This window comes from Lithobates pipiens, unplaced genomic scaffold (assembly GCF_037356315.1).
Source record: "Lithobates pipiens isolate NorthernLeopardFrog02 unplaced genomic scaffold, aLitPip1_a1.2 Scaffold_16, whole genome shotgun sequence".
NCBI classification, from domain to species: domain Eukaryota; kingdom Metazoa; phylum Chordata; class Amphibia; order Anura; family Ranidae; genus Lithobates; species Lithobates pipiens.
In genome coordinates this window covers 24921352-24949007 of record NW_027507748.1, presented here as the reverse complement: position 1 = coordinate 24949007, position 27656 = coordinate 24921352, and the positions used below count along the sequence as shown (strand labels likewise).

General features: G+C 43.2%; 1 protein-coding gene across 1 annotated transcript; it reads left to right on the top strand.

Annotated features, from left to right (window-relative positions):
* Window positions 1–7532: 7532 nt before the first annotated feature.
* On the top strand, window positions 7533–18268 carry ZBTB20 (zinc finger and BTB domain containing 20). The gene is made up of 2 exons (XM_077479700.1): window positions 7533–9177; window positions 16960–18268. The coding sequence occupies exons 1-2, from the start codon at window positions 7602–7604 to the stop codon at window positions 17628–17630; spliced, it is 2247 nt and encodes a 748-aa protein (XP_077335826.1). The 5' UTR covers window positions 7533–7601; the 3' UTR covers window positions 17631–18268.
* Window positions 18269–27656: the final 9388 nt, after the last annotated feature.

The window sequence follows — 27656 nt, the reverse complement described above, 5'->3', positions numbered from 1 at the left end:
CAGAGAACCCTTGCTAAAAATGACTATATCTGCATCTCATGATACATTAGTGTGATGGTTGATGGAAACAATTCTTCTTATGCCGCGTACACACGACCGGACTTAGGTCCGACAGACTTTCGATGGAGTTCTGACGGAGTTCTGACAGAGTTCTGACGGAATTTTCGAATGAACGGACTTGGCCACACACAATCACACCAAAGTCCGACGGATTCGAACGTGATGACGTATGACTGGACTAGAATAAGGAAGTTCATAGCCAGTAGCCAATAGCTGCCCTAGCGTCAGTTTTTGTCTGTCGGACTAGCATACACACGAGCGGATTTCTCGGTAGGAACTGGGTCCGGCGGAGTTCTGGCGGAAAAATTTGAAACATGTTCCATTTCTAAAGTCTGTCAGACTTTTGCGAATCAAAAGTCCGCTGCAGCCCACACGCGTTCGAATAGTCTGCCGGAATCATTCCGTCAGACTTTTGATGTTGAAAAGTCTGGTCGTGTGTACGGGGCATTACACTTATGGTCATTGGGAAGACTTATCCGTTTATAGATAACTAAAAATATCAAGGGTGAGAGGCAGAAATTTCTCATTGCTCAAGGAAACCCTAGGCAACCTCTGGAGGAACCCTAGGGTTCAATGGAACTTGGTTGAGAAACCATCATCTGGAAGAACCCTAGGATTTCACGAGACCCTGGTTTAAAAGTCTGCTTTAAAGATATGATCAATAGCTGTTTAAAGTTCAGGCCCACTTCCTGTTCCATCTAACACCAATCAAATAAACAGGAAGTGGGGATATTTTCCTTCCCGTCCTGTACTGTCAAGTAGGAAGTGAATAGATTCTCCCAAATGGACACAGACAACATAAAAAGAGTTGACATCGCTTCCAACCCTTCTCTCACTCTATTCAAGCTGTACTGGATAAAAGTCGAAGCTTGAGCAAAGCTTCACACTATTTTTTATATATATGTAAAATACTTTTTATGAAGATTCTACATTCTCTTTAATGTCTGAGAAGAACAGAAACAGCCCCCTTTTTTTTCACATACATTCTTTAGATGTCACACAATGAATAAACTTCACTTCTGCCTTATGTCAATTAGCTAATTAACAGCATTGTGTGTCAGTCTTGCCGAATAATAGAGCACCTAGGAATAAGACTAATTATGAGAACAATGGGGAGAGGTTCTTTTTTTTTTTTTTTCCTTCTTCTTTAATAGGGGGAGCCTGTGACCAGGGGCTCCGTACAGCAGGCATGTAGAAGATTTGAGGGTGTACGGTCATTGATGGCAAGACCTTTGTCTGATCATAGTACACAATGGAAGCCTCTTGCTCAGAATAGATGGAGGTTATCGTTAGCATATTCTAAAAATTCCTTGTTTTCCCCCCAAACCTCCAGTCCGCTCCCCTCAAAGGCTCCTTTGTCTGTTCACAGGAAGAGACTCCGGACAGCTGAAAACCAGAAGGCGTCTGTGGAGAATGAGATTACTCAGCCGAGAGAAAGCAGCGCCAAGCCTTGCCGCCTCTGCCAGAACTTTGTAGCTGTCCTGTTGCGGTGCCCAGCCATATCCACTCAACACATACAGACATCAAGCAACCAATCAGCACGTGTGCACACACAAAGTCGTCTGATTGTGAGTACTAAGACACCATGGCCACGAGCCAAATTCCCCTTATACACTGAGCCGCTGCCATGTCTTCTGTCATGCCAGGCAATGGTGCGCTGCTAATTAATGTACAGAGAATGACAGGGCCTGTACATCAGGCTCCTGGCACACATTAAACAACATGCTGGTTGTGCCCACTAAAGACAAGCTGCTTTACTCTGCTATCCAGATCTCAACTATAGGCTCGTGTTTCCGGCCTTACACAATTCAGGTGTATCCATGTGTCCGCTATCAGTAAACATAATATCCCGCCTAGCTCACTCACTCCAGGTAGCTGGACTCACTCACTCCGGGAGTCTGGTCTCACTCACTCCAGGTAGCTGGACTCACTCACTCCGGGAGTGTGGTCTCACTCACTCCAGGTAGCTGGACTCACTCACTCCGGGAGTCTGGTCTCACTCACTCCAGGTAGTTGGACTCACTCACTCCGGGAGTCTGGTCTCACTCACTCCAGGTAGCTGGACTCGCTCGCTCAAGGTGTCTGGTCTCACTCACTCTAGGTGTCCAGCCCCACTCACTACTGTCAAGCTTTAGATGCCCTAGGTGTGCCACCGTGCTCTGTCTACCTGTACCCCATTGTTCTGGCCTCAGTCAATGTAGATACCTGGTTTCACTCACTACAGGTGTCTGGGCTCATTCACAGGAGATGTCAGGCCTTACTCACGCCATCTGTCAGTTTTGTTCATTACAGGTTTCCAGTCTGTCTCACTCAAGGTCTCTTGCTACAAATGTCAGACTTTACTGCGGGTACCTCGTCTTCCTCACTCCAGGTGTCTAAGCTCCCACACTGCAGGTGTCCCACCTTCCTCCCTCATTGAATGTGTGTATCCTCCCCCCACTGCAGGTGTCCCCCCCCTCTTCAGGTGTCTCATCTCCCTTGCTATAGGTGTCTCACCTTCCTCCCTTGCTGCAGTTGTCTCACCTTCCTCCCTTGCTGCAGGTGTCTCACCTTCCTCCCTCTTTGCAGGTATCTCACCTTCCTCCCTTGCTGCAGGTGTCTCACCTTCCTCCCTTGCTGCAGGTGTCTCATCTTCCTCCCTTGCCGCAGGTGTCTCACCTTCCTCCCTTGCCGCAGGTGTCTCACCTTCCTCCCTTGCTGCAGGTGCTTCACCTATCTCCCTTGCTGCAGGTATCTCACCTTCTTCCATTGCTGCAGGTATCTCACCTTCTTCCCTTGCTGCAGGTGTCTCACCTTCCTCCCTTGCTGCAGGTGTCTCACCTTCCTCCCTTGCTGCAGGTGTCTCACCTTCCTCCCTTGCTGCAGGTGTCTCACCTTCCTCCCTTGCTTTAGGTGTCTCACCTTCCTCCCTTGCTGCAGGTGTCTCACCTTCCTCCCTTGCTGCAGGTGTCTCACCTTTCTCCCTTGCTGCAGGTATCTCACCTTCTTCCTTTGCTGCAGGTGTCTCACCTTCCTCCCTTGCTGCAGGTATCTCACCTTCCTCCCTTGCTGCAGGTATCTCACCTTCCTCCCTTGCTGCAGGTGTCTAACTTTCCTCCCTCTCTGCAGGTGTATCACCTTCCTCCCTTGCTGCAGGTGTATCACCTTCCTCTTTTGCTGCTGGCATCTCACCTCTACCACTGCAGATGTCCCTGGCTGCGGGTGACTTATCTTCCTTCTTGGCTACAGGTGTCCTACCTCCCTCACTTACACTCCCACTACCCAGTGCAGGTGTCCCACTTTTCTTCCTGGTTGCAGGGGTCTCACTTCCCTCTGTACAATTGTCCCACCTGCCACCTTCACTGCAGGTGTCTCACCTTCGTCTTTAGCTACAGGTATCTCACCCCCGTTGAGTGAAAATGTCCCACCTTACTCCTTCACTGCAGGTACACACTGCTGGTGTCTCTCTTTCCTTAGGGCAGTTGTCCCACCTTTCTACCTCACTGCAAGTGTCTCACCTCCCTCCCTCTCTGTAAGTGTATCGCCTTCCACATGGCAAATGTCTCACCTTTCTCCCTCTCTGTAGGTGTCTCACCTCCCTCGCTGTAGGTGTCTCCTCTTCCTCCCTTTCTGCAGGTGGCTCACCTTCCTCCCTTAATGCTAGTGTCTTACCTTCCTCCTTGGCTACGGGTATCTCGCTCCACCTCAGTGCAAATGTCCCACCTTACGCCTTCACTGCAGGTACACACTGCCGCTATCTCACTTCCCTTAGTGAACTTCCTCCCTTACTACAGGTGTCTCACCTTCTTTAGTTCAGGTGACCCACCTTCCTCCCTCACTGAAGGTGTCTCAGCTCCCTCTCTCACTGCAAGTGCCTCACCTCCCTCCATCTCTACAGGTGCCTCACCTCCCACCATCTCTGTAGGTGTCTCACCTCCCTCCATCTCTGCAGGTGTCTCACCTCCCACATTGCAAATGTCCCACCTTACTCCTTCATTGCAGGTACACACTGCTGGTTTCTCACCTCCCTTAGATCAGTTGTCCCATCAGTCTCCCTCACTACTGCAGGGTTACTACCTTCCTCCCATACTACAGGTGTCTTACCTTCTTCAGTTCAGGTGATGCACCTTCCACCCACACTGCAGGTGTTTCACCTCTCTCCCTCACTGTAGGTGCCTAATTTCTCTCACTGCATGAGTCCAACCTCAGTCACCACCTCACTGACCCCATGGGGGGAGAATTACTAAAACTGGGGGCACTCCGATTCTGGTGCAGTGGTGCATGATAGCCAGTCAGCTTCCAACTTCAGCTTGCTCAATTAGGCTTTGCCAATAAAACCTGGAAGCTGATTGGTTTCTATTGCAGAACTGCACCAGATTTTGCACGCCCCATTTTTAGTAAATCCCTTTGGGTGGAGAGCTGACTCTCTCCTCTGGTAGACAGTGCAAAGTCACAGTAAATTCCATGAAATGCGCTGTTCTGCATGCCTCCAGCAGTGACTGACGCGTTCCTCCTAACCGTGGCTTGCAGGCAACCTGGGAGCCCGCTAACCATTTCATTTGTGCAAATCTGGACTTCACCTCTGCAAGATGCACTTTGGCCCAGCTCTTCTTGCCTTTTTAATTTCATTATTAGTCCATCAGTGTGATGGCCAGTCTCATTGACAAATAACGAGTTGTAGAAGGGAGGTAACACCATGCCTACTCCAGTGGTAACCATCTGTGTGGGGAGATTCCCTGGTTTGTACACCTGCTGGAACCATTAAAGGGGGGGGGGGGTCCCTCTTTTCCTGCTAGATTAATAATTTTTTTCATAATAGGGAGAATGTAGGAGCAGACACACTTCAAGATGGCCAGGAACATCCAAGGTCTTCATGTTGCTTGTCAACAGAGCCAGGAAATAAGTCGAATCTTGACACTAGTGTCCCCATAATGCCAAGAAATGGCTCAACCTAGCAGAACTTTACTTTTAACTAAAATATCAGATGAGTGGGTGCTGACCTTTTAAGGTCCTATTAAAGTATTCCTGACCTCGTATGTTCACTGCTTTACACATCATAAAGCCTTATTTCCTCTTGGTGCGGCTTATCCTGAACTAGAAGAGCATGGACCAAGCTAAACAAGGATCTCTGCTGCCCCCTTTTGACACATTTTGAATATTGCAGATGTGCGTTACGTCAAATTAGTTTTTTGGACGAGAGAAGCAATTTAAGATGTTTCTCACTTTGCCGTAGGCAGATTCAGATTTATGGATTTATTTTTACAAGTAGAGTCGATGGTTGACTCTGCTCACCAGTGTCTTTTTAATAATAATTTTTTTTTTTGGCAGACTGACCCTTTAAGTTTGCACGTTATTGAGAAATGTCCTTTAAAAATGGCACATAATCAGTGGTTGTCACCTTACGAGCTGAAGGGGGCTTCAAATGCAGCCCCTGACATCACCAAAGAGCTGCTCTTAATATTCAGTATACGTAATGCTTGGGAGAACTGTCGCAAACTGCAGACCTAATACAGGAGGCATAGGTGTGTGCACAGGGCGTGCCAGGTGTGACTGGGCACACCCTAATCACGCTGTGCTGGGCACATTCCCCCTGCTGCTTGGCTGCAGAGAAAGGAAGTGGGGGAACTCTGTCCTTGATCCCCTTCTCAAAACTGAGACATCGGGGATTTGTTTAGAAATGTGATATTTCACCAGAGCCCCCCGATGGGGCTCCTAAAAAAAAAATTTAATAAAAATGATTGTAAAAAAGAAATTATTGTGAAAAAAAAATGATTGTAAAAAAAAAAAAAATTGTAAAAGAATAGTTATATTAAAAAAATACTAAAAATGAACTCTCAATATCTGCCCTACTACTCTTCTGACACCAACCTCCGTCCACTGCTTTATTGACACCAGGGGAGCCCCCCCCCCCCCCCCTGTGCCCCTGTACATCGCCACCTCCCCTATCCATGCGTCTGGCTCCTTTCAGAACACCGACACAGGGATTCCAATGCAGAGGGGCCATTTTTTTGAAGCACCGATTAGAGACAGAGGCTCTAATAGGCTTCAATATAGGGTGGACTCGGGTCGCAGCGTGTGTGTGCTCTGAGCCCGCCCAGGTGTGTTACAACAGCGAATCAATATTCGCTGTTGTAACACTGATCCTCCACCCAGCCAATCAGGAAGCCGGTTTTGACACCAGTCACCTGATTGGCTGAAAGGACAGGCATCCAATAGAATCGCCTAGGAGGAGGAGCTGGAAGCCACCCCCGGATCCGGGCCGCTGCACCACGCTACCCTTCCATGATTAGATAGGTGCTGGACCGACTGACAAACGGCGCGGGGGGGGGGGTGTTTGTTTACCACCTCCCCAAAAAAACAACAACTGCCACTGATTGACACTGTTCATTGCCCTACTGCCATATACATAAATATATGTGTATATATATATATATATATATATATATATAGAGAGAGAGAGAGAGAGAGAGAGAGAGAGAGAGAGAGAGAGAGAGAGAGGACAGGGTACATTGTTAGCTGGGGATATGCTGCAGAAGACAAGGAACTGGGAACATGTTACAGGAGGCTGTTAGAGATCAATGCTATTACCCTTATCAATGTTCCCACTACAGACTGCTGAGGTCCGACTGACATCATATACCAAAAGGGCCGCAGGAATCAAAGTAATTTTTCCATTTTGTACATTTGCATTCCATGCGGTTAAAGATCAGCGCGAGTAATTTAACATTTTGACTAAGACCGTAATCGGTGTTAAAAAAAAAGCAGGCAACTGAAAAGTAAATTAAGTAAATATTTCCAAATATGAGCAAGAATTCTGAATGAATAAAATAACAAAAAAAATAAAAAAAAATAAAAAACACAAAATTGTTATATATGTGCCTATCGTTTGATGGTTTAAATCAGTGGTCTCCAAACTGCAGCTTGGGGGCTGGATGTGGCCCTTTGCTTGCCTCTATCTGGCCCTTGGGGCACTATTCCTCTAACTGACACCAATGATGGGGCACCATTCCTTCCACTCACACCAGCAATGGGGCACTATGCCTCCCACCGACACCATCAATGGGGTACTATTCCTCCCACTGACACCATCGAAGGAGTACTATTCCTCCCATTGACACCATTGATGGGGTACTAATCCTTCCACTGACACCATCGATTGGGGTACTATTTTTCCCACTGATACCAAGAATGGGGCATTATTTACTCCAACTGGCCTCAGGTCATCCTCTACTCCCAATGGCCACAGTCCGGCCCCCCTAAAGTCTGAAGAACAGTAAACTGGCCCTTGGGACAAATACACGTTGAAATGTTTTTTAGTTTTTATGTAGATATGTTTTTATTTTTTTACAATAATTTTTTTTTTTACAATAATTATTATAATATAATATAATTACATTATTCACAATTATTATTATTTTTATTACTTATAATTATTATTACATTATTCACAATAAAGTTTTTTATGTAGATTTGTTTTTAATAATTGTCCCGTTTCAGTTTTTGATATTGACATCTTGTCGGCCATTTTGTGTCTCCTCCCAGGTGACCTCAGTTGCAAGGGGATGACAGAGCGCACTCACAGCATCAACCTTCACAACTTCAGCAATTCCGTGCTCGAGACGCTAAACGAGCAGCGCAACCGTGGCCACTTCTGTGACGTGACGGTGCGAATCCACGGGAGCATGCTGCGGGCACACCGCTGCGTGCTGGCCGCTGGCAGCCCATTCTTCCAGGACAAGCTGCTGCTCGGCTACAGCGACATCGAGATCCCGTCGGTGGTGTCAGTCCATGCGGTCCAGAAGCTCATTGACTTTATGTACAGCGGAGTGCTGCGGGTCTCCCAGTCGGAGGCCCTCCAAATCCTTACTGCTGCCAGCATCCTGCAGATAAAAACCGTCATAGACGAATGCACGCGAATTGTCTCACAAAACGTGGGTGGGGTTTATCCTCTCATACCGGACTCTGGTCAAGAGACGCCCAGGGGGACTCCGGAATCCGGAACCTCTGGGCAAAGTAGTGACACCGAATCTGGCTTTCTGCAGAGCCACCGTCAGCATAGCGTGGACAGGATCTACTCTGCCTTATACACGTGTTCCATGCAAAATGGCAGTGGGGAACGCTCGTTTTACAGCGGAGCCCTGGTCAGCCATCACGAAACTGCCTTGGGGCTGCCTAGACAACATCACATAGAAGAGCCTAGCTGGATCACGAGGATTCACCAGCGCTCTCAGAGGATGGAGCGGTATCTCACCACCACCCCGGAAACCACCCACTGCCGCAAACAACCGCGCCCCGTCCGGATTCAGACATTGATGGGAAACATACACATCAAGCAGGAGGTGGAAGACGATTATGACTACTACGGTCAGCAAAGGCCGCAGGGCCTCGAACGCAATGAGTCCGAAGAGTGCACTGAAGACACCGATCAAGCAGAAGGCACGGAGAGTGAACCAAAAGGAGAGAGCTTCGACTCTGGAGTGAGCTCATCCATTGGCACAGAGCCCGACACGTCGGAGCAGCAGTATATGCCTAACCTTGTACGGGAGGGTCAACAGGATCCCTCTCAACTAGAGTCTAACGCCTTGTCCACCGAATGCGTTGAGAACCAGAACCAACAGCACTTAGAAACCAGCTCGTCTTCTCCGGAGAGGAGCAATGACATTAAAATGGACAGCACAGTCATCAGTGTTAGCAATAGCACCGAGAAAGGGGTCTTACAGACTTCTGTAACCCAGTCCATAGGGCAAGCTATGCCAACCACTCAGCTGTACTTACGCCAGACCGAAACCCTCACCAGCAACCTGAGGATGCCGCTCACTCTGACCAGCAACACCCAGGTCATCGGCACGGCGGGCAATACCTACCTTCCGGCCCTGTTCACAACGCAGGCGGCTGGCACCGGACCCAAGCCTTTTCTCTTCAGCCTGCCCCAACCCCTGGCTGGTCAGCAGCCCCAGTTTGTGTCTGTTTCCCAGGGAGGAATGCCATCATATCCTTCCCAAATCCAAAACCAACAACCCCAAGGAGGACATAGCACAGGCAGCGTGCAGGGAGAGAAAAAGCCTTATGAGTGCACTCTCTGCAACAAAACCTTCACCGCCAAACAAAACTATGTGAAGCACATGTTTGTACATACAGGTACGTTCATGCCTTTCATTGCGTTTTGCTTCTTTGTATTTTTAAAGTACAGTGCCTTGAAAAAGTATTCATACCCCTTGACATTTTCCACATTGTGTCATGTTACAACCAAAACCTGTAAATGTATTTTATTGTGATTTTATGTGATGGACCAACACAAAGTAGGCACATAATTGTGAAGTGGAAGGAAAATGATAAATGATTTTCAAACTTTTGTACAAATATCTGAAAAGTGTGGCAAGCGTTTGTATTCAGCCCCCTTTACTCTGATACCCCTAACTAAAATCGAGTGGAACCAATTGCCTTTAGAAGTGCCCTAATTAGTAAATGTAGTCCACTTGTGTGTAATTTAATATCAGTATAAATACAGCTGTTCTTTTAAGCCCTCAGAGGTTTGTTAGAGAACATTCGTGAATAAACAGCATCATGAAGGCCAAGGAACACACCAGGCAGGTCAGGAATAAAGTTGTGGAGGAGTTTAAAGCAGGGTTAGGTTATAAAAAAAATATCCTAAGCTTTTAACATCTCACGGAGCTCTGTTCAATCCATCAACCCGGCCAGGCAAGGAGAGCATTCATCAGAGAAGCAGCCAAGAGGCCCATGGTAACTCTGAAGGAGCTGCAGAGATCCACAGCTCAGGTGGGAGAATCTGTCCTCAGGACAACTATTAGTCGTGCTCTCCACAAATCTGGGGGACTCCACAAATCTGGGGGAGAAGCCATGTGGGGGACACAGCACACATGTGGAAGAAGGTGCTCTGGTCAGATGAGACCCGATTTGAACTTTTTCGGCCTAAAAGCAAAATGTTATGTGTGGTAGAAAACTAACACTGCACATCACCCTGAACACACCGTGAAACATGGTGGTGGCAGCATCATGTGGTGGGGATGCTTTCCTTCAGCAGGGACAGGGAAGCAGGTCAGAGTTAATGGGAAGATGGATGGAGCCAAATACAGGATGATGTTAGACCTGTAAAACTGGGGCGGAGGTTCACCTTCCAGCAGGACAACCACACTAAACATCCAGCCAGAGCTACAATGGAATGGTTTAGATCAAAGCATATTCATGTGTTAGAATGGCCCAGTCACAGTCCAGACCTAAATCCAATTGAGAATCTGTGGCAAGACTTGAAAATTGCTGTTCACAGACACTCTCCATCCAATCTGACAGAGCTTGAGATATTTTGCAAAGAAGAATGGGCAAAAATACTGACAAAGGGGTCCTGGGTGACTCTGAAACCTTGCACTCTCCTTGTGTTGTGATCATGCAATAAATAATCCATTCGGATGCTACTTTGTGTCGATCCATGGTGTGCTGACAAATATCTACTTTGTGAATTGGCAAAAATGTCACTCACTAGATGTGCAAAGCTGGTAGAGACATCCCCAAAAAGATTTGCAGCTGTACTTGCAGAGGAAGGGGGTTCTACAAAGTATTGACTCAGGGGGGCGCCATACAAATGCACCCCACACACTTTTCACATATTTATTTTAAAGAATTTTGAAAACCATTTATCATTTTCCCTCCACAATTATGTGCCACTTTGTGTTGGTCTATCACATAAAATTCCAATAAAATTAAGTTTTTGGTTGTAACATGACAAAATGTGGGAAATGTCAAGGGGAATGAACACTTTTTCAAGGCACTGTATTTGCTTGTTAGACATCCCTTTTTAAAACCATGGCCATTAATGTAGAGTCAGCCCCCCACCTTTGGTGTCTATAAATAGAGGCCTAAACTCTTCTGTGAAGGCTTTCCAAAAAGATTTAGGAGGGTTGTCACTGGGAATTTGTGCCCATTCAACCAAAGGAACATTTGTGAGTTCATGTTCTGATGTTGGATAAGATAACCTGGCTCCGATTCATCCCAAAGGTTTTCAGTAGGGTTGTGGTCAGGGCTCTGTACAGATCACTCAAGTTCCTCCATCCCAAACGAGTCAAACCATGTCTTTATGGAGCTGGCTTTGTACATCGGGGCACAGTCATGCCGGAACAGAAAAGAGCCTTCACCAAACTGTTGGAAGTATACAGTTCTCTAAAATGTCTGTAATCTGGAGGGGTTTTCACACACTTTTGGCCATATGGCATATGAGTACATTATTTTTCCTTTTTTGGATTGTATATCTATTACTACCTTGTGTCTGAGTATGGACAATCATAGTTATTTCCTTAAAGGGGTTGTAAAAGATAAAAAAAAAATAACACATCTATACTTACTGAGCGGCCCCAAAACCTTCACTTTTCGGGTTCCCCGCTTGTCACTCCTGGCCCCTCCCCTCTGGCCAGTACCCCCCATGGGAAGCCGCTTCCCGTGTGGGCACTCGTGCGAGATCGCACCCGAGTCCCTCTGCCGAGTCACAGGAATTGCAAGAGTAATGCCCCGTACACACGGTCGGACATTCCGACGACAAAATCCACTGGATTTTTTCCGACAGATTTTGCCCCAAACTTGTCTTGCATAAACACGGTCGCACAAAGTTGTCGGAAAATCCTAACGTTCAGAACGATGTGAAGTAAACCACGTACGACGGGATTATAAAGAGGCCAGTAGCCAATAGCTTTCATCTCGTAATTTATTCTGAGCATGCGTGGCACTTTGTGCGTCAGAATTGTATACACACGATCGGAATTTAAACGATCGGATTTTGTTGTTGGGAAAATTTTTAGATCCAGATCTCAAACTTTGTGTGTCGGAAATTCAGGATCGGAACTTCCGACAAGACAGTCCGATCGCGCATTTTCCGTCGGAAAGTCAGACCGTGTGTACAGGGCATTAGTGTGCTCCTGTGACCCACAGGAGAAATATGGCCGAAAAAGCTTCTTTTTTTATTTAACTATATTATTTTGTGATATTGATCAATTTGTTATTCAGTCATATCAGTAATTTTCTATGTAAAGGAAGTTGGATAATTCGTTGAAATCATTTATCCATCTATCAATCTTTATATGGCTATTAGGCTAACCTATCTATCTATCTATCTATCTATCTATCTATCTATCTATCGCTATTGTCTTTCTATCGAGCTTTGAAATTTGAGCTATTGATCTATCTGTTATCTGTCATATTATCTATCTATTTATCTTTATATGGCTATTATCCACATAGATACAAAGATAGAGAGAGAAATAGAAAGTTAAGTAAATCGCTGTTTTCTATCTATCTATTTATTTATGTCTCTCTCGCTCTCTTTACCTTTGTTGTAATCTACATAATTTAAACTATTGATCTGTCTGTCATTCCGTTTTATCAATAATTTATCTGTCTATCTGGCTATCCATCTATCTATATATCTCTCTCTACCTCTGTATTTGTTTAATCTAAATAATTGAATCTGTCTGTCATGCTGTTTTATTTAACTATCTATCTATCTATCTATCTATCTATCTATCTATCTATCTATCTATCTATCTATCTATCTATCTATCTATCTTTATATCTTCATGTGGCTATTAGCCAGATAGATACAAAGATAGAAAGAGTGAGAGAGAAAGAGAAAGTTAAGTAGATAGATGTTTCCTATCTATTTATTTATTCTCTCTCGCTCTCTTTACCTTTATTTTAAATCTAAATAATTTGAGCTATTGATCTGTCTGTTGTTTAGTTTTATCTCTCTATCTATCTATCTATCTATCTATCTATCTATCTATCTATCTATCTATCTATCTATCTATCTATCTATCTATCCCTACTGTCCTCTATCGAGCTTGAATTTTGAGCTATTAGCCTGTCTGCTATTCAGTCATATTATCTATCTATCTACCTATTTATCTTTATATGGCTATTAGCCAGTTAGATACAAAGATAGAAAAATTGAGAGAAATAGAAAGTTAAGTAGATAGATAGATGTTTTCTATCTATCTATTTATTTATTCCTCTCTCTCTCTCTCTCTCTCTTTACCTTTAATCTAAATAATTTGAACTATTTATCTGTCTGTCATTCAGTTTTATCAGTTATCTATCTATCTATCTATCGATCTATCTATCTATCTATCTATCTATCTATCTATCTATCTATCCCTATTGTCTTTCTATCGAGCTTTGAAATTTGAGCTATTGATCTATCTGTTATTCAGTCATATTATCTATCTATTTCTCTTTATATGGCTATTAGCCAGATAGATACAAAGATAGAAAGAGTGAGAGAAATAGAAAGTTAAGTAGATAGATGTTTTCTATCTATCTATTTATTTATTTCTCTCTCACTCTCTTCGCCTTTGTTTTAAATATAAATAATTTGAGCTATTGATCTGTCTGTTATTCAGGTTTATCAGCTATCTATCTATCTCTCTATTTATCTATCTCGCTCCCTCAACCTCTGTATTTGTTGAATCTATATAATGTAAGCTATTGATCTGTCTGTCATTCTGTTTTATCAATAATTTATTCTATCTATCTATCTATCTATCTATCTATCTATCTATCTATCTATCTATCTATCTATCTATCTATCTATCTATCTATCTATCTATCTATCTATCTATCTTTATATGGCTATCAGTCAGATATCTATCTGTCTGTCTGTCTATCAATCCCTATATTCTTTCCAAAATGAATATTTCTGTCGGTGTATCTGGATAAAGTCCTGTATCTCCCCTTTAAATAATCTGGGTAGTTCCCTGATCCTGTGTAAGTGTTGGGATACCACACCGCTGGCTGCATGACGTAATGACAGGCTGCAAGCTCCCAGTCCGGCCATAAATGTCTAATTGGACAGGATGTCACAGCACACACCATACACAATGTGGTGTTATTCTTTTTAAGGGAATAATGGTGTTTTTTTTTCGGAAGCCAGATTCCTTATAACAATCATTTTCCCGTCCCCCTGGGGTGCTGTTATTAAGGAGTGGTATATGTTCACATCTCTAAACATTTTAACATCTGTTCTTGCAGCTCATGCACAAAGCCTTTATTATCTTGTAAAGGGAAGTGCTAAAACCGATAGCAACCAGCCAGCTTTTGTTGCTGATGAAAGGGGATAGAGAGGGATTCGCTGTTTATTCTACCACATCTCCACCACAGTTCCCACCGAGGACAGGTGAAGATGCGGTGGGACCATTGAAGCATTGTTTCTTGATTTTCGTTCAGACTGGTTTTTGATTGCTGAGGCCTCACCTAGGAGCCTTTGCACCATGCTCCATACTTTGAGTGCATATCTCTCTCTGGCTTTCCTAGATAAAGGATGATGGGGTACTGTCACAAACTGAGAATGGTAAAGGCAGGAACAGAGTGCACAGAGAGGTCAGTATAGGAAGGAACAGAGTGCACAGAGAGGTCAGTGTAGGCAGGAACAGAGTGTACAGAGAGGGCTCTATAGGTAGGAAAAGAGCGCAGAAGAGGATGGTATTGGCAGGAACAGAATGGACAGAGAGGACAGTATAGGTGGGAACAGAGTGCACAGAAAAGATGGTATAGGCAGGAACAGAATGGAAAGAGAGGACGGTATAGGCAGGAACAGAGTTCACAGAGAACATGGTATAGGCAGGAACAGAATGGAAAGAGAGGACAGTATAGGCAGGAACAGAATGGAAAGAGAGGGCGGTATAGGCAGGAACAGAATGGAAAGAGAGGACGATATAGGCAGGAACAGAGTTCACAGAGAAGATGGTATAGGCAGGAACGGAGTGCACAAAGAGGACCATATAGGCAGGAACAGAAGGGAAAGAGAGGCCAGTATAGGTGGGAACAGAATGGAAAGAGAGGACGGTATAGGCAGGAACAGAGTTCACAGAGAAGATGGTATAGGCAGGAACAGAATGGAAAGAGAGGACGGTATAGGCAGGAACAGAATGGAAAGAGAGGGCGGTATAGGCAGGAACAGAATGGAAAGAGAGGACGATATAGGCAGGAACAGAGTTCACAGAGAAGATGGTATAGGCAGGAACAGAATGGAAAGAGAGGACGGTATAGGCAGCAACGGAATGGAAAAAGAGGGCAGTATAGGCAGGAACAGAATGGAAAGAGAGGACGATATAGGCAGGAACAGAGTGCACAGAGAAGATGGTATACTGTAGGCAGGAACAGAACAGAAAGAGAGGACGGTATAGGCAGGAACAGATTTCACAGAGAAGATGGTAAAGGCAGGAACAGAGTGCAAAAAGCACAAAGAGGACAGTATATGCAGGAACAGAATGGAAAGAGTGAACCGTATAGGCAGGAATAGAATGGAAAGAGATGACGGTATAGGGAGGGACAGAATGGAAAAAGGAGACGGTATAGGCAGGAACGGAATGGAAAGAGAGGACGGTATAGGCAAGAACAGAATGGAAAGTGAGGACGGTATAAGCAGGAACAGAGTGCAGAGAGAAAATGGTATAAGCAGGAACAGAGTGCACAAAGAGGACAGTATAGGCAGGAACAGAATGGAAAGAGAGGACGGTATAGGCAGGAACAGAGTGCACAGAGAAGATGGTATAGGCAGGAACAGACCGGAAAGAGAGGACGGTATAGGCAGGAACAGAGTGCACAAAGAGGACAGTATATGTAGGAACAGAATGGAAAGAGTGAACCATATAGGCAGGAACAAAGTGCAGAGAGAAGATGGTATAAGCAGGAACAGAGTGCACAGAGAAAATGGTATAAGCAGGAACAGAGTGCACAAAGAGGACAGTATAGGCAGGAACAGAATGGAAAGAGAGGACCATATGGGGGCCGGGAACAGAATGGAAAGAGAGGACTGTATAGGCAGGAACGGAGTGCATAGAAAGGACCATATAGGCAGAAACAGAGTGCACAGAAAGGTCAGTGTAGGCAGGAACAGAGAAGACAGTACTTCTATCCTTTAATTTTGAAACATGTTTTCCAGTATTTAAACCCCCAAAATACGTTGGCTTTCTCTTCCGGCCTCTTGTCACATTAGATCGGTGGTGCTCCAATCCTTTCTGCATCCTTAAGACTACTCTAGTGACCCCTAAGGACACCCAAGTCTTCCTTCATGGGTACAGCGCTCGGCCAACGCATCAATTGTCAAACATATTGGTTTTAAGCCAGGGGCTTGCTAAGTAGTAAAGTTAGTTTCAAAGTAAAATTCCAAGAGCTTGCACTTAGAAAACAAGACTGTGTAAGCTCCCATATCACTAAATGTGGGTTACTACAGAGAGAATTCGGAAGCAGACCTTTATACCCAAAGCCAACACCTTGTTTTCGTTTTTGACAGAGTAGAGAAAGGTGGAAACACCTGTCCGCTTCTTTTTTTGCCCTCTGTGTTGGGAGTTTTCACTTCCTGTCTTGTAGACCAGTGGTCATCAACCCTGTCCTCAGGGCCCACTAACAGGCCAAGTTTGCAATATAACTGAAATACATCGCAGGTGATATAGTGATTGTAGTATTCTAGTCTGCATCTCCCCAAGGTAATACATAAAACCTGGCCTGTTAGGCCCTGAGGACAGGGTTAGGCCGTGAGGACAGGGTTGATGACCACTGCTGTAGACACAACAATAAGTGAGAGGAATTCCCTCCAAAGTGAACATAATCCCTCTTTTAGCACAGTTGTCACTGCAACAGGTGCTCCAGTTGGAAGATTTCCCCCTCTATAACGTGGTCACAGCTCAAAATTTTGGATTCCCCTCACTTTTTATCTTGGTGACATTGGCCACCAGAACATAGAGTGAAGCCATAGACAGCTGTACGAACCTGAGAGGAGCTCTAACCCATCCACACTTTATTTAAAAACGAAAAAGGTTTTAGCTTTATATAGACTTTGACAACACCCAAAATTGTTACTATTTTTTGAGTTTTTCTAACATTTTGTCTTTTTTCTTTCCTTTTCTCCTTGGTGTGACGCAGGTGAGAAACCGCACCAGTGTAGCATCTGCTGGAGGTCATTTTCATTAAAGGATTACCTAATCAAACACATGGTGACGCACACAGGCGTCAGGGCTTACCAGTGCAGCATATGCAACAAGCGTTTCACCCAAAAGAGTTCCCTCAACGTGCACATGCGCCTGCATCGGGGGGAAAAGTCTTATGAGTGCTACATGTGCAAGAAGAAGTTTTCTCACAAGACGCTGCTGGAGAGGCACGTGGCCCTTCACAACGCCACCAATGGCACTGCCAGCATCCCAGTCCCCGGTCCACCTCTGAACTCTATTTCAGGATCAGCGCAGGCTCCTGCCTCCACTCCAGGTCAAGGATTGCCTTCAGCTCCCACCATGGCTCCAGCACCGGTCTTGCCTCCGACACCCGTCTTGGCACCTGCTCCGGTTTTGGCTCCGACTCCAGCCTTAGTTCCAGCTCCAATTTTGGTCTCTGCCTTAGCACCGGCACCATCACTGGCTCCACCCCCCAGCGCTGCTCCGACTCCCGGCCCGGTTCTAGTCCCTCGTCCCGGGCCTCCAAATAGTGTGGGCCCAGAATTTTCCGAGGGCACAACGTACGTTTGCTCAGTCTGTCCAGCTAAGTTTGACCAAATCGAGCAGTTCAACGACCACATGAGAATGCACGTTTCAGACGGATAAATACCATTCATTCTTACGAACAAAAAAAACAAAACAAAAACAAAAGCTATGGCACTAGAATTTAAGAGTTTTCTTTTTATTTTTAGGTTTTTTTTTTTGTTTTTTTTGACATTTTGTACTACATGAAGAACTTTATTGCCTGCTGGTACATTACATTTCCGGAGAGTGGGTGAATATATATATATCAAGATATATAACCTGCATATATATTTTATCCAGTCTCCCTCAGATGGTGGCCTTAAGGCCTGGTAGATATACCTGGATTCCACTGGTTGGAATTCACGCTACTGGCCTCTAAATATACAACCCTTCTTTAAAAAAAAAGGAAAAAAAATGACAAAAAAGACACGTAAAAAAAAAAATAAAAAAAAAAGTTCATGAAAAAGCTACAAAAAATAAAACATGAACCATTTTCCACTTGTGTAGAGCACTACAAAGAAAATAATATAACAAGATATTACAGAAGGCCTACTGTCTCTTAACATGCCGCTTACAGTGTTTTTGTTTCTTTGTGGCTTTTTTTTTTTTCTTAAACTTCATTCTGGTGGACATTTTTTTTCCCCGCATTTAGCCGCCCAGATTTCCCGGTATCTGGAGGATAAAAACTGAGCACTTCTTTTTGTTTCTTTGTTGGTTTCTGCGGCATTAAACATGTAATTTTGATTTACTATTTTTTTTTTTTTTTTGAGGGGGTGGGATGGGGCGGTGGAAGTGGGTTCATTGTTAACGGCAGTTGTTAAAAGCTGAGATGAGAGGAACCAAGGAAGGATTTAGTACCGTCACTGAATAGTATCCTGTTCTGGGTTCGGCATGGTCCAATGTGTTTTCTGCTCTGCCTGGATACCCATAACTCCCCTCTCTTCACCTCCTACCCGTCCATGAATTTCTTTTGCAGCTTTGAGGACAAGAAGGAACTGTTAGAGCAACATGAAAATACAAAAGGGCAAAAATACGTGGCTGTTATATATATATATATATATAAAATATATATATATTATTATTTTTTTCTCTCGAAAATCAGCAAATCTGCAGTGACGAAATTAGCACTTCAACACACCTGTCTATTCATGTCATTTTCAGAGTTCCTGATGCAGTACAGGACAAGGACTGAGAGAGGCTGGCACAGCCCAAAAATACTCTGTCTACGGAACCAATTTCACAGACGAACACCTGAGATATTGAAGAAAAAATGTTCTTACGTTTCGGCTCCTTCACTCAAACATCAAGTGTACAGTGGCGCCCCTGCGGCATGGCACAACTCTTCACTGAAGTATGAGAGGGCATACCAAAAGGGGGGGGGAGGGGGTTGTATTGTCTTCTTGTGTTGATTTAACCATTGAGATGTCTATCAAAGCAGCTGCCACCTCTTGTGAATCATAGGTAACATTCTTGAGGTTCTCGTATGCTGTTTCCAAAAACTTTGTGTTTCCAAGTCTGTCTTAGAGCCACTGTTCTAAGTTTCAAAGCCACAGTTTTCCATGAAGTTAGGAGTGGTCTGTTTTCACTTCACTTAAAAATGGTTGTAAAGTTTCACATTCAATGAAGGTTCCAAAATGTCTTTGGAAGGTGGTTAGCTCAAAGGTTTTTCTAAACCCATACTACAAGTTCTTCAGGTTCTTCAAGTAGATGTTTCAGCCTACTTGTTCAAGTAGGTGTTTCAGTCTACCGGAAGTCTAGTTTAATACTGTCGCAGTCGTAAAAGAATTACAAAAACACTTGGAGATCATTAGAAGTAGATTAGTCAACCTCAAATACTGATGGAAATAAAGCATTGTTTGATGATGAGCACCATCAATGTGTTGAGCAACTACCATTATTAAAGCTCATGGTGGTTGAGTTCTGAGTTACAATCAATCAGACATCTTGCTGTTCCTGGAGATCATTTCAGTATGGGTTTGGAAAACCACAATTTCCCATGAAGTTAGAAACAGTCTGTTTTCATTCACTTTAAATGGTTGTAGAGTTTCCATTTCAATGAAGGTTCCAAAATATCTTTGGAAGGTGGTAGGGTCAAAGGAATTTTCTAAACCCATACGACAAGTTCTTCAGTTCCTTCAAGTAGATGTTTCGGTCTACTGAAAGACTAGTTTAATACTGTCACAGTCATAAAAGAATTAAAAATACACTTGGAGATACACTGGTTCCTCCAAGGGTTTAAAGGGGTCCCTTGAACAATGAGGAATTTCTGCCTCTCAGGTAGGTTCCCATTGACACCATTGTTCTTTGTAGCTATCTGTGAGGTAGTAATTCTTCCCAGTGACCACATGTAAGGAACATTCTTCCCATTGAACATTATACTAATGTATTATGAGTTGTAGATATCGTAATTTTTAGCAGGGGTTCCCTGAGCCCAGAAAGTTATGTCAAGGGTTCCTCTGTGTTGATAAATATGAGAAAGGCTGATCTACGGGGAGGGCAACTACTATTATCACAGCTCATGTTGGTTAAGTTCTGAGGTACAGTCTTTCAGACAGCTTGCTGTTCCTGAAGATCATTTTGGTGTTTGGGTTTGGAAAATTTGAAATCTGTTATTTCAGCAGCAAACAAAACTTCTGCAAATTGGGGCTCTTTCATGAAAACTATAGCAAAAAAAAATATAAAAAAATATGGGGAAAAACAATAAACTGGGATAAAATTGGTTGCTTTGACCAACAGCATCCCTCTCTGTTTGTGACAGTTCTCTGAAATAAGCCCCAACATCGTGACATTTTAACAGTTTTATGGAGTGATTGTCTTTGTAGAATGGGTTAGCCGTATGAAGTAAATTATCAATATTGAAGTCTAAAGGAATAATAAGCAAGGCTTAAACTGAATGTACAATGATTTAAACTGGGGCTGGTGTTTATGGAAGGGTATGGGAGTTTATTATGTGTCTTCTGGGCAAAAGAGGGAATAAGTGAGTGAAATTCAGAGCAAACATTTGAATCCAGATGCTGCTCCATGCTGGTTTTGTTGTAGTTTTTAAAAGTTTTAGAAAGCAATGCAGTGTATAGAATCCATCCCTAGGTCCTTGGTGCTCATACTATCTTCTATTCTGTGTTTCAACCCTTCAAAGAAGACCTTTAACAGATTACTGGAAACTATTAATAGCCCAACAAGGCTAATGACCATTGGTTGATTATGTAGTTCTTCTCCGTGAAGGCTCTTGAGGTGTAATGGCAAGGCTAATGGCCATTGGTTGACTATGTAGTTCTTCTCCGTGAAGGCTCTTGAGGTGTAAGCTCATCAAGCACGTTAGATATGCAGCTTTGGTTTTGAGACGTTTGAAAACTTTTACGAATGGGAATGTTTTGTTGTTCTGTTGTTAAAAAATTGAATTGTTGCACAAGCAGGGTGAAGGTAGCTATGGAGTGCTGGGAACCAAGGTTTGGGTTGGGATCTGGTGCCATCTCTGAAACATATGTCACTTTATGTTACAATGCATGGCGGATGATTTACAAAAACTGGAGTGTGCAAAATCCAGTGCAGCTCTGCATAGAAATCAATCAGCTTCCAGGTTTTCTGTCAAAGCGTAATTGAACAACCTGAAGTTAGAAGCTGATTGGCTACCATGCACAGCTGCACCAGATTTTGCACTCTTCAGTTTTAGTAAATCAACCCTATGGCATTGGCACCTTCAGTGGTGTTTGGCGTAAGTTCAACTGCAGCTACCAGTTATGGTAGAAATTCTATTGAAAAAACATATGTAGAGCAGAGAAACTATCTCTCTTCACTCCAAAAATGTGCATCAAATCTTGTGCAAACTTCTGCATTAACAATTGGTGACTAGATCCAAAAAAATTGGCCTCTTCATCAAAATTAAAATGCATCTGTCAATGCTACATAGAATGTATGTAAACTGTTCTAATTGCTCCTTTTTGTTCTGGTAACTATACCATTGAATTTGTATTACTGGCAACATCACCAATTGAAAATAAATCAAAAAGTCTGGGGGAAAAAACAAGAAAACTAAGGCAGCTACCACATCTAACAACTGTTGAGCTGCGAGATATTAAACTATTGTTCTTGGGTTTAAATACTCTTTAAACAGAATTTACTCCAACACACTGACGTGTCTGAATCCACTTCTAAATACTTTTCAACCAATGGCCATCTTGCCTTTTATGCTGGCAATCAATGTAACAACACTGTAACCTATTATTTATTCATAGAGTCCATCATTTCAAAAAAAAAAATTTGATCAATCGTTTGGCGCAATGGTAAAAACGTTTTTGATTTGGTCCAACTTGACTGGATTGTCTGCCAGGATCAATAGTTCCTTTGAGAGGAACATTTGTTTAGAGTAGTCTGTTCTTGAAAGATATGAATCTTTCATCCAAACCATAACCATCCTTATATGAAATAATTATATTGTTATGGCGTGCATAATTCAGAAAAAATTAAGTCTGTGGACGGTGACAGTCCACATAGCTACTCCCCTCCATGTTTTTTTTTTTTTTTTTTTTTTTTTTTTAGGGCTTAGTTTTGTATTCAGCCTGTTGTATCTTTAGTTCTTGTTTCGTGTTTCACCTGTTATTATCTTGTCTGTATTGGAAAGCCAGTGAATCCTCCTCACTTTTCTACCATAGAAACAAGGGACAGTGCTGTAGACTGTATTTTTTTTTTTTTGTACATAGTTCAAATTATGAAACTGATAGCAGCAAAAATGAATACCAGGGTCATTATGGGAAGAAAAAAAATTACTCGATGAATGAGTCATTTTGAGAAGTTCGTTTTTGTTCCCTGAATATTGGATTTCAAGTTGTTGATCCATGGATATTGGATTTCAAGTTATTGATCCCTAAATATTGTATTTAGATGTGTTCTGTAGGAGCACTAAACTCCAGAATGATTGAGAATCGGAAATCTGGTCGATTTAGATCTTTATAAGCTGCTTTTTAGTGGCATTAGTATCATATGGGGTCCCCAGAAACAGTCCATTGGGTGAAAGGATGAAAGCACCACACTAGTTGGGCAAGTCCAGTATAAATGTTTGACCACTTTTGTAGTGTGTCAAATAAACATTCGTACTGGAGGTGTCCAACTGGTGTGGCACTCTCATCCTTACAAAACCCTATAGACTGAATATTGGCTTGCAGTGTATGGTGTAGGAGCACTGGACTCCAGAATGATTGGGAATCAGAGATCTGGTTGGTAAGAACGTTATAGTCTGCTCTTTATCGGCAAGGGTAGCACAAGGTGTCCCCAGAAACAATCCATTGGGTGTTAAAAGGATAAGAGGGTCACAGTAGTTGGGAAAGTCCACTATGAATGTTTGACCACCTTTGTATTGTGTCAAATAAACATTCATACTGGAGGTATCCAACTGGTGTGGCACTCTCATCCTTGCAACACCCTATAGACTAAATATTGGATTTCAATGAGTGGTGTAGGAACACTGAACTCCATAATGATTGGGAATTAGAGATCTGGTTGGCAAGATCGTTATAGGCTGTTCTTTATCGGCAGGGGTAGCACAAGTTGCCCCCAGAAACAATCTATTGGGTGTTAAAAAGACAAGAGCACCACACTAGTTGGATAAGTCTATTATGAATGTTTGACCACCTTATATTTTGTCAAATAAGCATTCATACTGGACGCATCCAACTAGTGTGGTGCACTCACCCTTACAGCACCCTATGGACTGAATATTGGATTTCAATGTATGGTGTAGGAACACTGAACTCCAGAATGATTGGGAATGAGAGATCTGGTTGGCAAGATCGTTATAGGCTGCTCTTTATCAGCAGGGGTAGCAAAACAATCCATTGGGTGTTAAAAGGACAAGAATATAAATGGTGAACCAAAGAAGAGAAATAATGTATTCTCTAGTAAAGTGTTGCCAACATCCCTATTATAGTTAATTATATGAGGACCCTTGCAGGGGACACAAGTACCGGGGGGTACTTGTTTCCCCTGCAAGGGTCCTCATATAATTAAAAGGACAAGAGGACCACAGTAGTTGGGAAAGTCCACTATGAATGTTTGACCACCTTTGTATTGTGTCAAATAAACATTCGTACTGGAAGTATCCAACTAGTATGACGATCTGATCCTTACAACACCCTATGGACTGATTATTGGATTTCATTGTGTGGTGTAGGAGCACTGAACTCAAGAATGATTGGAAATCAGAGGTCTGGTGGGTAAAATCTTTATAGGCTGCTCTTTATTGGCAGGGGTATTACAAGGCGTCCCCAGAAGCAATCCATTGGGTGTTATAGGGGTGAAAGTGACACATTCAAGTTGGGCAAATCCAATATGAATGTTTGACCACCTTTGTATTGTATCAAATAAACATTTGTACCCCGAAGTATCCAACTAGCGTGGCACTCTCATCTGTACGACAACATGTGCCAGTAGTCTCCAAACTGGGGGCCCTTGGGACACTAATATGAGACTACTTCACCAACTCACACTAACAATGAAGCACAATATCTCCCACTAACACCAATGATGGGGCACTATTCCTCCCAATGGTGGGGTACTGCTCCTTCCCCAAATACGAAATGTGGTGATGTTTTCTCCCACTGATGCCATAAAAATTTCCACTCGCACTGACCATAGTCCAGCCCCCCTAAAATCTGAAGGACAATAAACTGGCCCTTTGATTGGACAGTTTGGAGACCTCTGCCCTATGCACTCAATATTGGCTTTGACCAAGAAGCACATGGCTGCTTCTATGTGAGGCATTGATGCAATATACATAGAAATTAACGAGGCACATTCAATATGGTTCATAATCTAATAAAAATACTCGGTTAGCTCTTTAAAAAGGTTGCGCAGGGTGGGGACTGGAAACGTAAGCAAGGCCAAGAATCTTTTACACAAATATTCCCCAAAAATATACCTCCGCTACCCTTTTAAGCTTAAGCCTGATTAAAGTGGACCTTCCACCTTAGTGGCAAGATCTACTTATTCAAGGTGCCCCCTCTCCCAACCTAAAACTCTTTATATAAAGTATTTGTCGCGGATGGTTAGATAATATAGTCACCTTTTCTCAATGTCCTTAGTGCATGCGGCTGACATCATCCTCCTGCCGACAAGATCCCAGGGAATGCTTAGTAGCCCAAATATCATTAGAAGATGCTTCTACACAGTTCTGAATCACCTCCTTGCGATATTTGAGCTACTGAAACTTTCTCCAAATCTGAGCGGAAGGAGGAAAATGACGCCCATCATCTAGGCACTGTGGGAGGAAGTCAAGGAAAAAGAAATAATTGGTCTATATTTTACCCCACAGGTGCTTTTATGCATCTGTTTGGAGGAGGCAACTTGAGTAGGCAGGATATGAAATGTGGCAGGTCTGCTTTAATACAAAATAGGCATCACCAGGAAAACAGGCAACAGTGTCTGGACATACCTTTAGTCTTACATGCTGACCCCCTAGAGAGCTGTCAGAGCCTCCCAAAATGCTGATCCAATAGTAACTTCCTAAAGCATTAGAACATGGGTCCATCCGCATGCATGGCAATACCCAGGCCCATAGATGGGGGGTGGAGGTGGCACTGAGCATTGCATTGTGAAATGCAGCTCCAAGATAATTCTTGCATCGAATTGCATTTTGTAACGGGAGTAGGAATGATCATTATTGTTGTGCACTAATAATTTCCATTTTGGGCAATGCTGACTAAACCATAAGCTACTTTGGATCTTAAAGAGGAACTTCGGACACTGCTACATCCACATTTAAAATGCATTCATAGTGAACTTAATTTTAGTTTTATTCCATTCAGCCAGGTCCTGTGACTTGCATACATCTGCCACACTGCAAAGCCAGGAGGTTAGTGTCACCACTTACTATTGCAGCTTTCTTTGTCACCTGCCTGCCCATTGGACAGTCAGTCAGTAGGGTGTTCGTGCTGCAGTCGAAGGTTAGTGCTGTCCTGGACTATGCATTGAGAGGGATGTATAAATCACAAGACCGGCTGAATAGAATTGAATATATTTCGGTAGGTAAAACTGTATATATGTATGCATTTCAGCTGTGTGTTGAGCTATTTGGCTGGAGCTCCACTTTAATTTTAAATGTCTGATCTACTTAGTGTTCTTATATGCTAAATTTGCAGAAGTACAAACTCTTGAACTTGCTGTATAATTTCGGGCAAGTACATGTAATGTGAAAGTGCCATTGAAGATAGAACCAAGTGTCAGTACCGTTGGAGTTTGCACTACAGGACAGATTAAAACATCCCCAATGCTGGTTCTGAGCTAGCCAAATATACCAAAGCTCTCGAAATACAGTTCAGGATGGAAGAGCCCAATAACTAAATTGCAAAATACTAAGCAGCCTTGTACTCCGACCATGAGTTACCTGTATCGGTCGTCTAAGCATAAGTATGGTGTCACCGATGCTTCAAAACACGAGATGGCCAATAATTAAACCCTTACAAAACTGTGTTTTAATCTCTGTGACTTGCTGTAAATACCAACCCAAGACTGAGATTTCAGTTTTGGATGGGCACAGGTAGCTTGAGTCACCCTTCCTACCAGATTCTTATACTGTAACCTTCAGAGATGGGGGTTGAGGTTTTCCCGCTTTAGTTTTTGTCCAACTCTTCCACAAAGCCATAATAATGGTTTCACTCTCTCTCAGCCTGACTCCATTCATGTTATGGAGGATTAATTTGGGTGGTGTGACACCACCATATGGCCTTGTAATATCTCCTTCATTTTGGACCTACTAGGACTTCCTAGAGATTTACCAACGTGACACAATTTGTTAACATCTAAATTATCAATCTACCCAAACCAAGTTGATTAATATTGGCAGCACCCAACGCCATCATAATGACAATGAGAATAAGTCCGGGATATGGTGTCACTGATGCTTCACAACACCTGATGGCCAATCAATAAACCTTTTCAAGACTGTGCTTTAATGTCTGTGAGTTGCTGTAAATACCAACCCAAGACTGAGATTTCAGTTTGGGATGGGCACAAGTAGCTTGAGTCACCCTTCCTACTAGATTCTTATACTGTAACCTTCAGAGACTGGGGGGTTGAGGTTTTCCTGCTTTAGTTTTTTGTCCAACTCTTCCACAAAGCCATAATAATGGTTTCACTCTCTCACAGCCTGACTCCATTCATGTTATGGAGGATTCATTGGGGCAGTGTGACACCACCATATGGCCTTGTAATATCTCCTTCATTTTAGACCTACTAGGACTTCCTAGAGATTTACCAACGTGACACAATTTGTTAACATCTAAATTATCAATCCACCCAAACCAAATTAATTAATATTGGTAGCACCCAACACTATCTTAATGACAATGAAAAGGTGATAAGGACATAGAGTAAAATGATTTCTTCGTTTGCATTGGAGGCATTACCGTCAGGAGCAGAAACCAGATGTGCTGTGGTCAGTAAAGTCCAACACCAGCTTTAGGGCCTTATCCTCCTGGGCCTTCTACAACTCCCATTCTCATCACAGCTGATTTCAGATACAGGCTCAGGCCCCACACATCCCCCAGTTCTCCAATAGAAGTTCCTGAGCTGAAAGATATAAATCATTCAGCTGTCATCTATTTTGACCAGTTTCCTGGAGAACCATTTTTGAAGAGCAATATATTCTTAATGTAAATTGGTTCACATGGGTACGGCTTTGAAATTGCACTACTTCAGCACGATTTCAAAGCAACCAGATCAGTGCGATTTGCACCTCCGATCTCTTTGCGGCTTGAGACTTCATTTAACAGAAGTCTATGCAAGTTGCAATAAAATCGAAAAAAAAAAGTAGTGCAGGAACCTTTTTTCAAAGTCTCTGCGATATGAGTTGCAGCAATTTGAATGGTTCCATCGGCAGCAATGGGGTGCGACTTGTCTTGTAATTTGGAACTGTCAAATCACAAATTGCACTGGTGTGAATGAGGGCTAAATTATTTATATCTAAGCCTATTCCAGGATATCTTACCTGCCTGTGTTTGCTGAAGCAAGTGCCCATCCCACCAGTTGCTCGAGTGTTTGGCAAATCCTGGCAAAATGACAGCAGCCAACCAACGGGGTGGAGCATCCTGGTCTTCTCCAGCTCTGAGCTATCAGTTG

Coding starts and splice junctions, on each gene's coding strand:
- ZBTB20 (XM_077479700.1), top strand. CDS start 7,602: ATGACAGAGCGCACTCACAGCATCAACCTTCACAACTTCAGCAATTCC. Junction 9,178..16,959: donor GCACATGTTTGTACATACAG/GTACGTTCATGC, acceptor GGTGTGACGCAG/GTGAGAAACCGCACCAGTGT.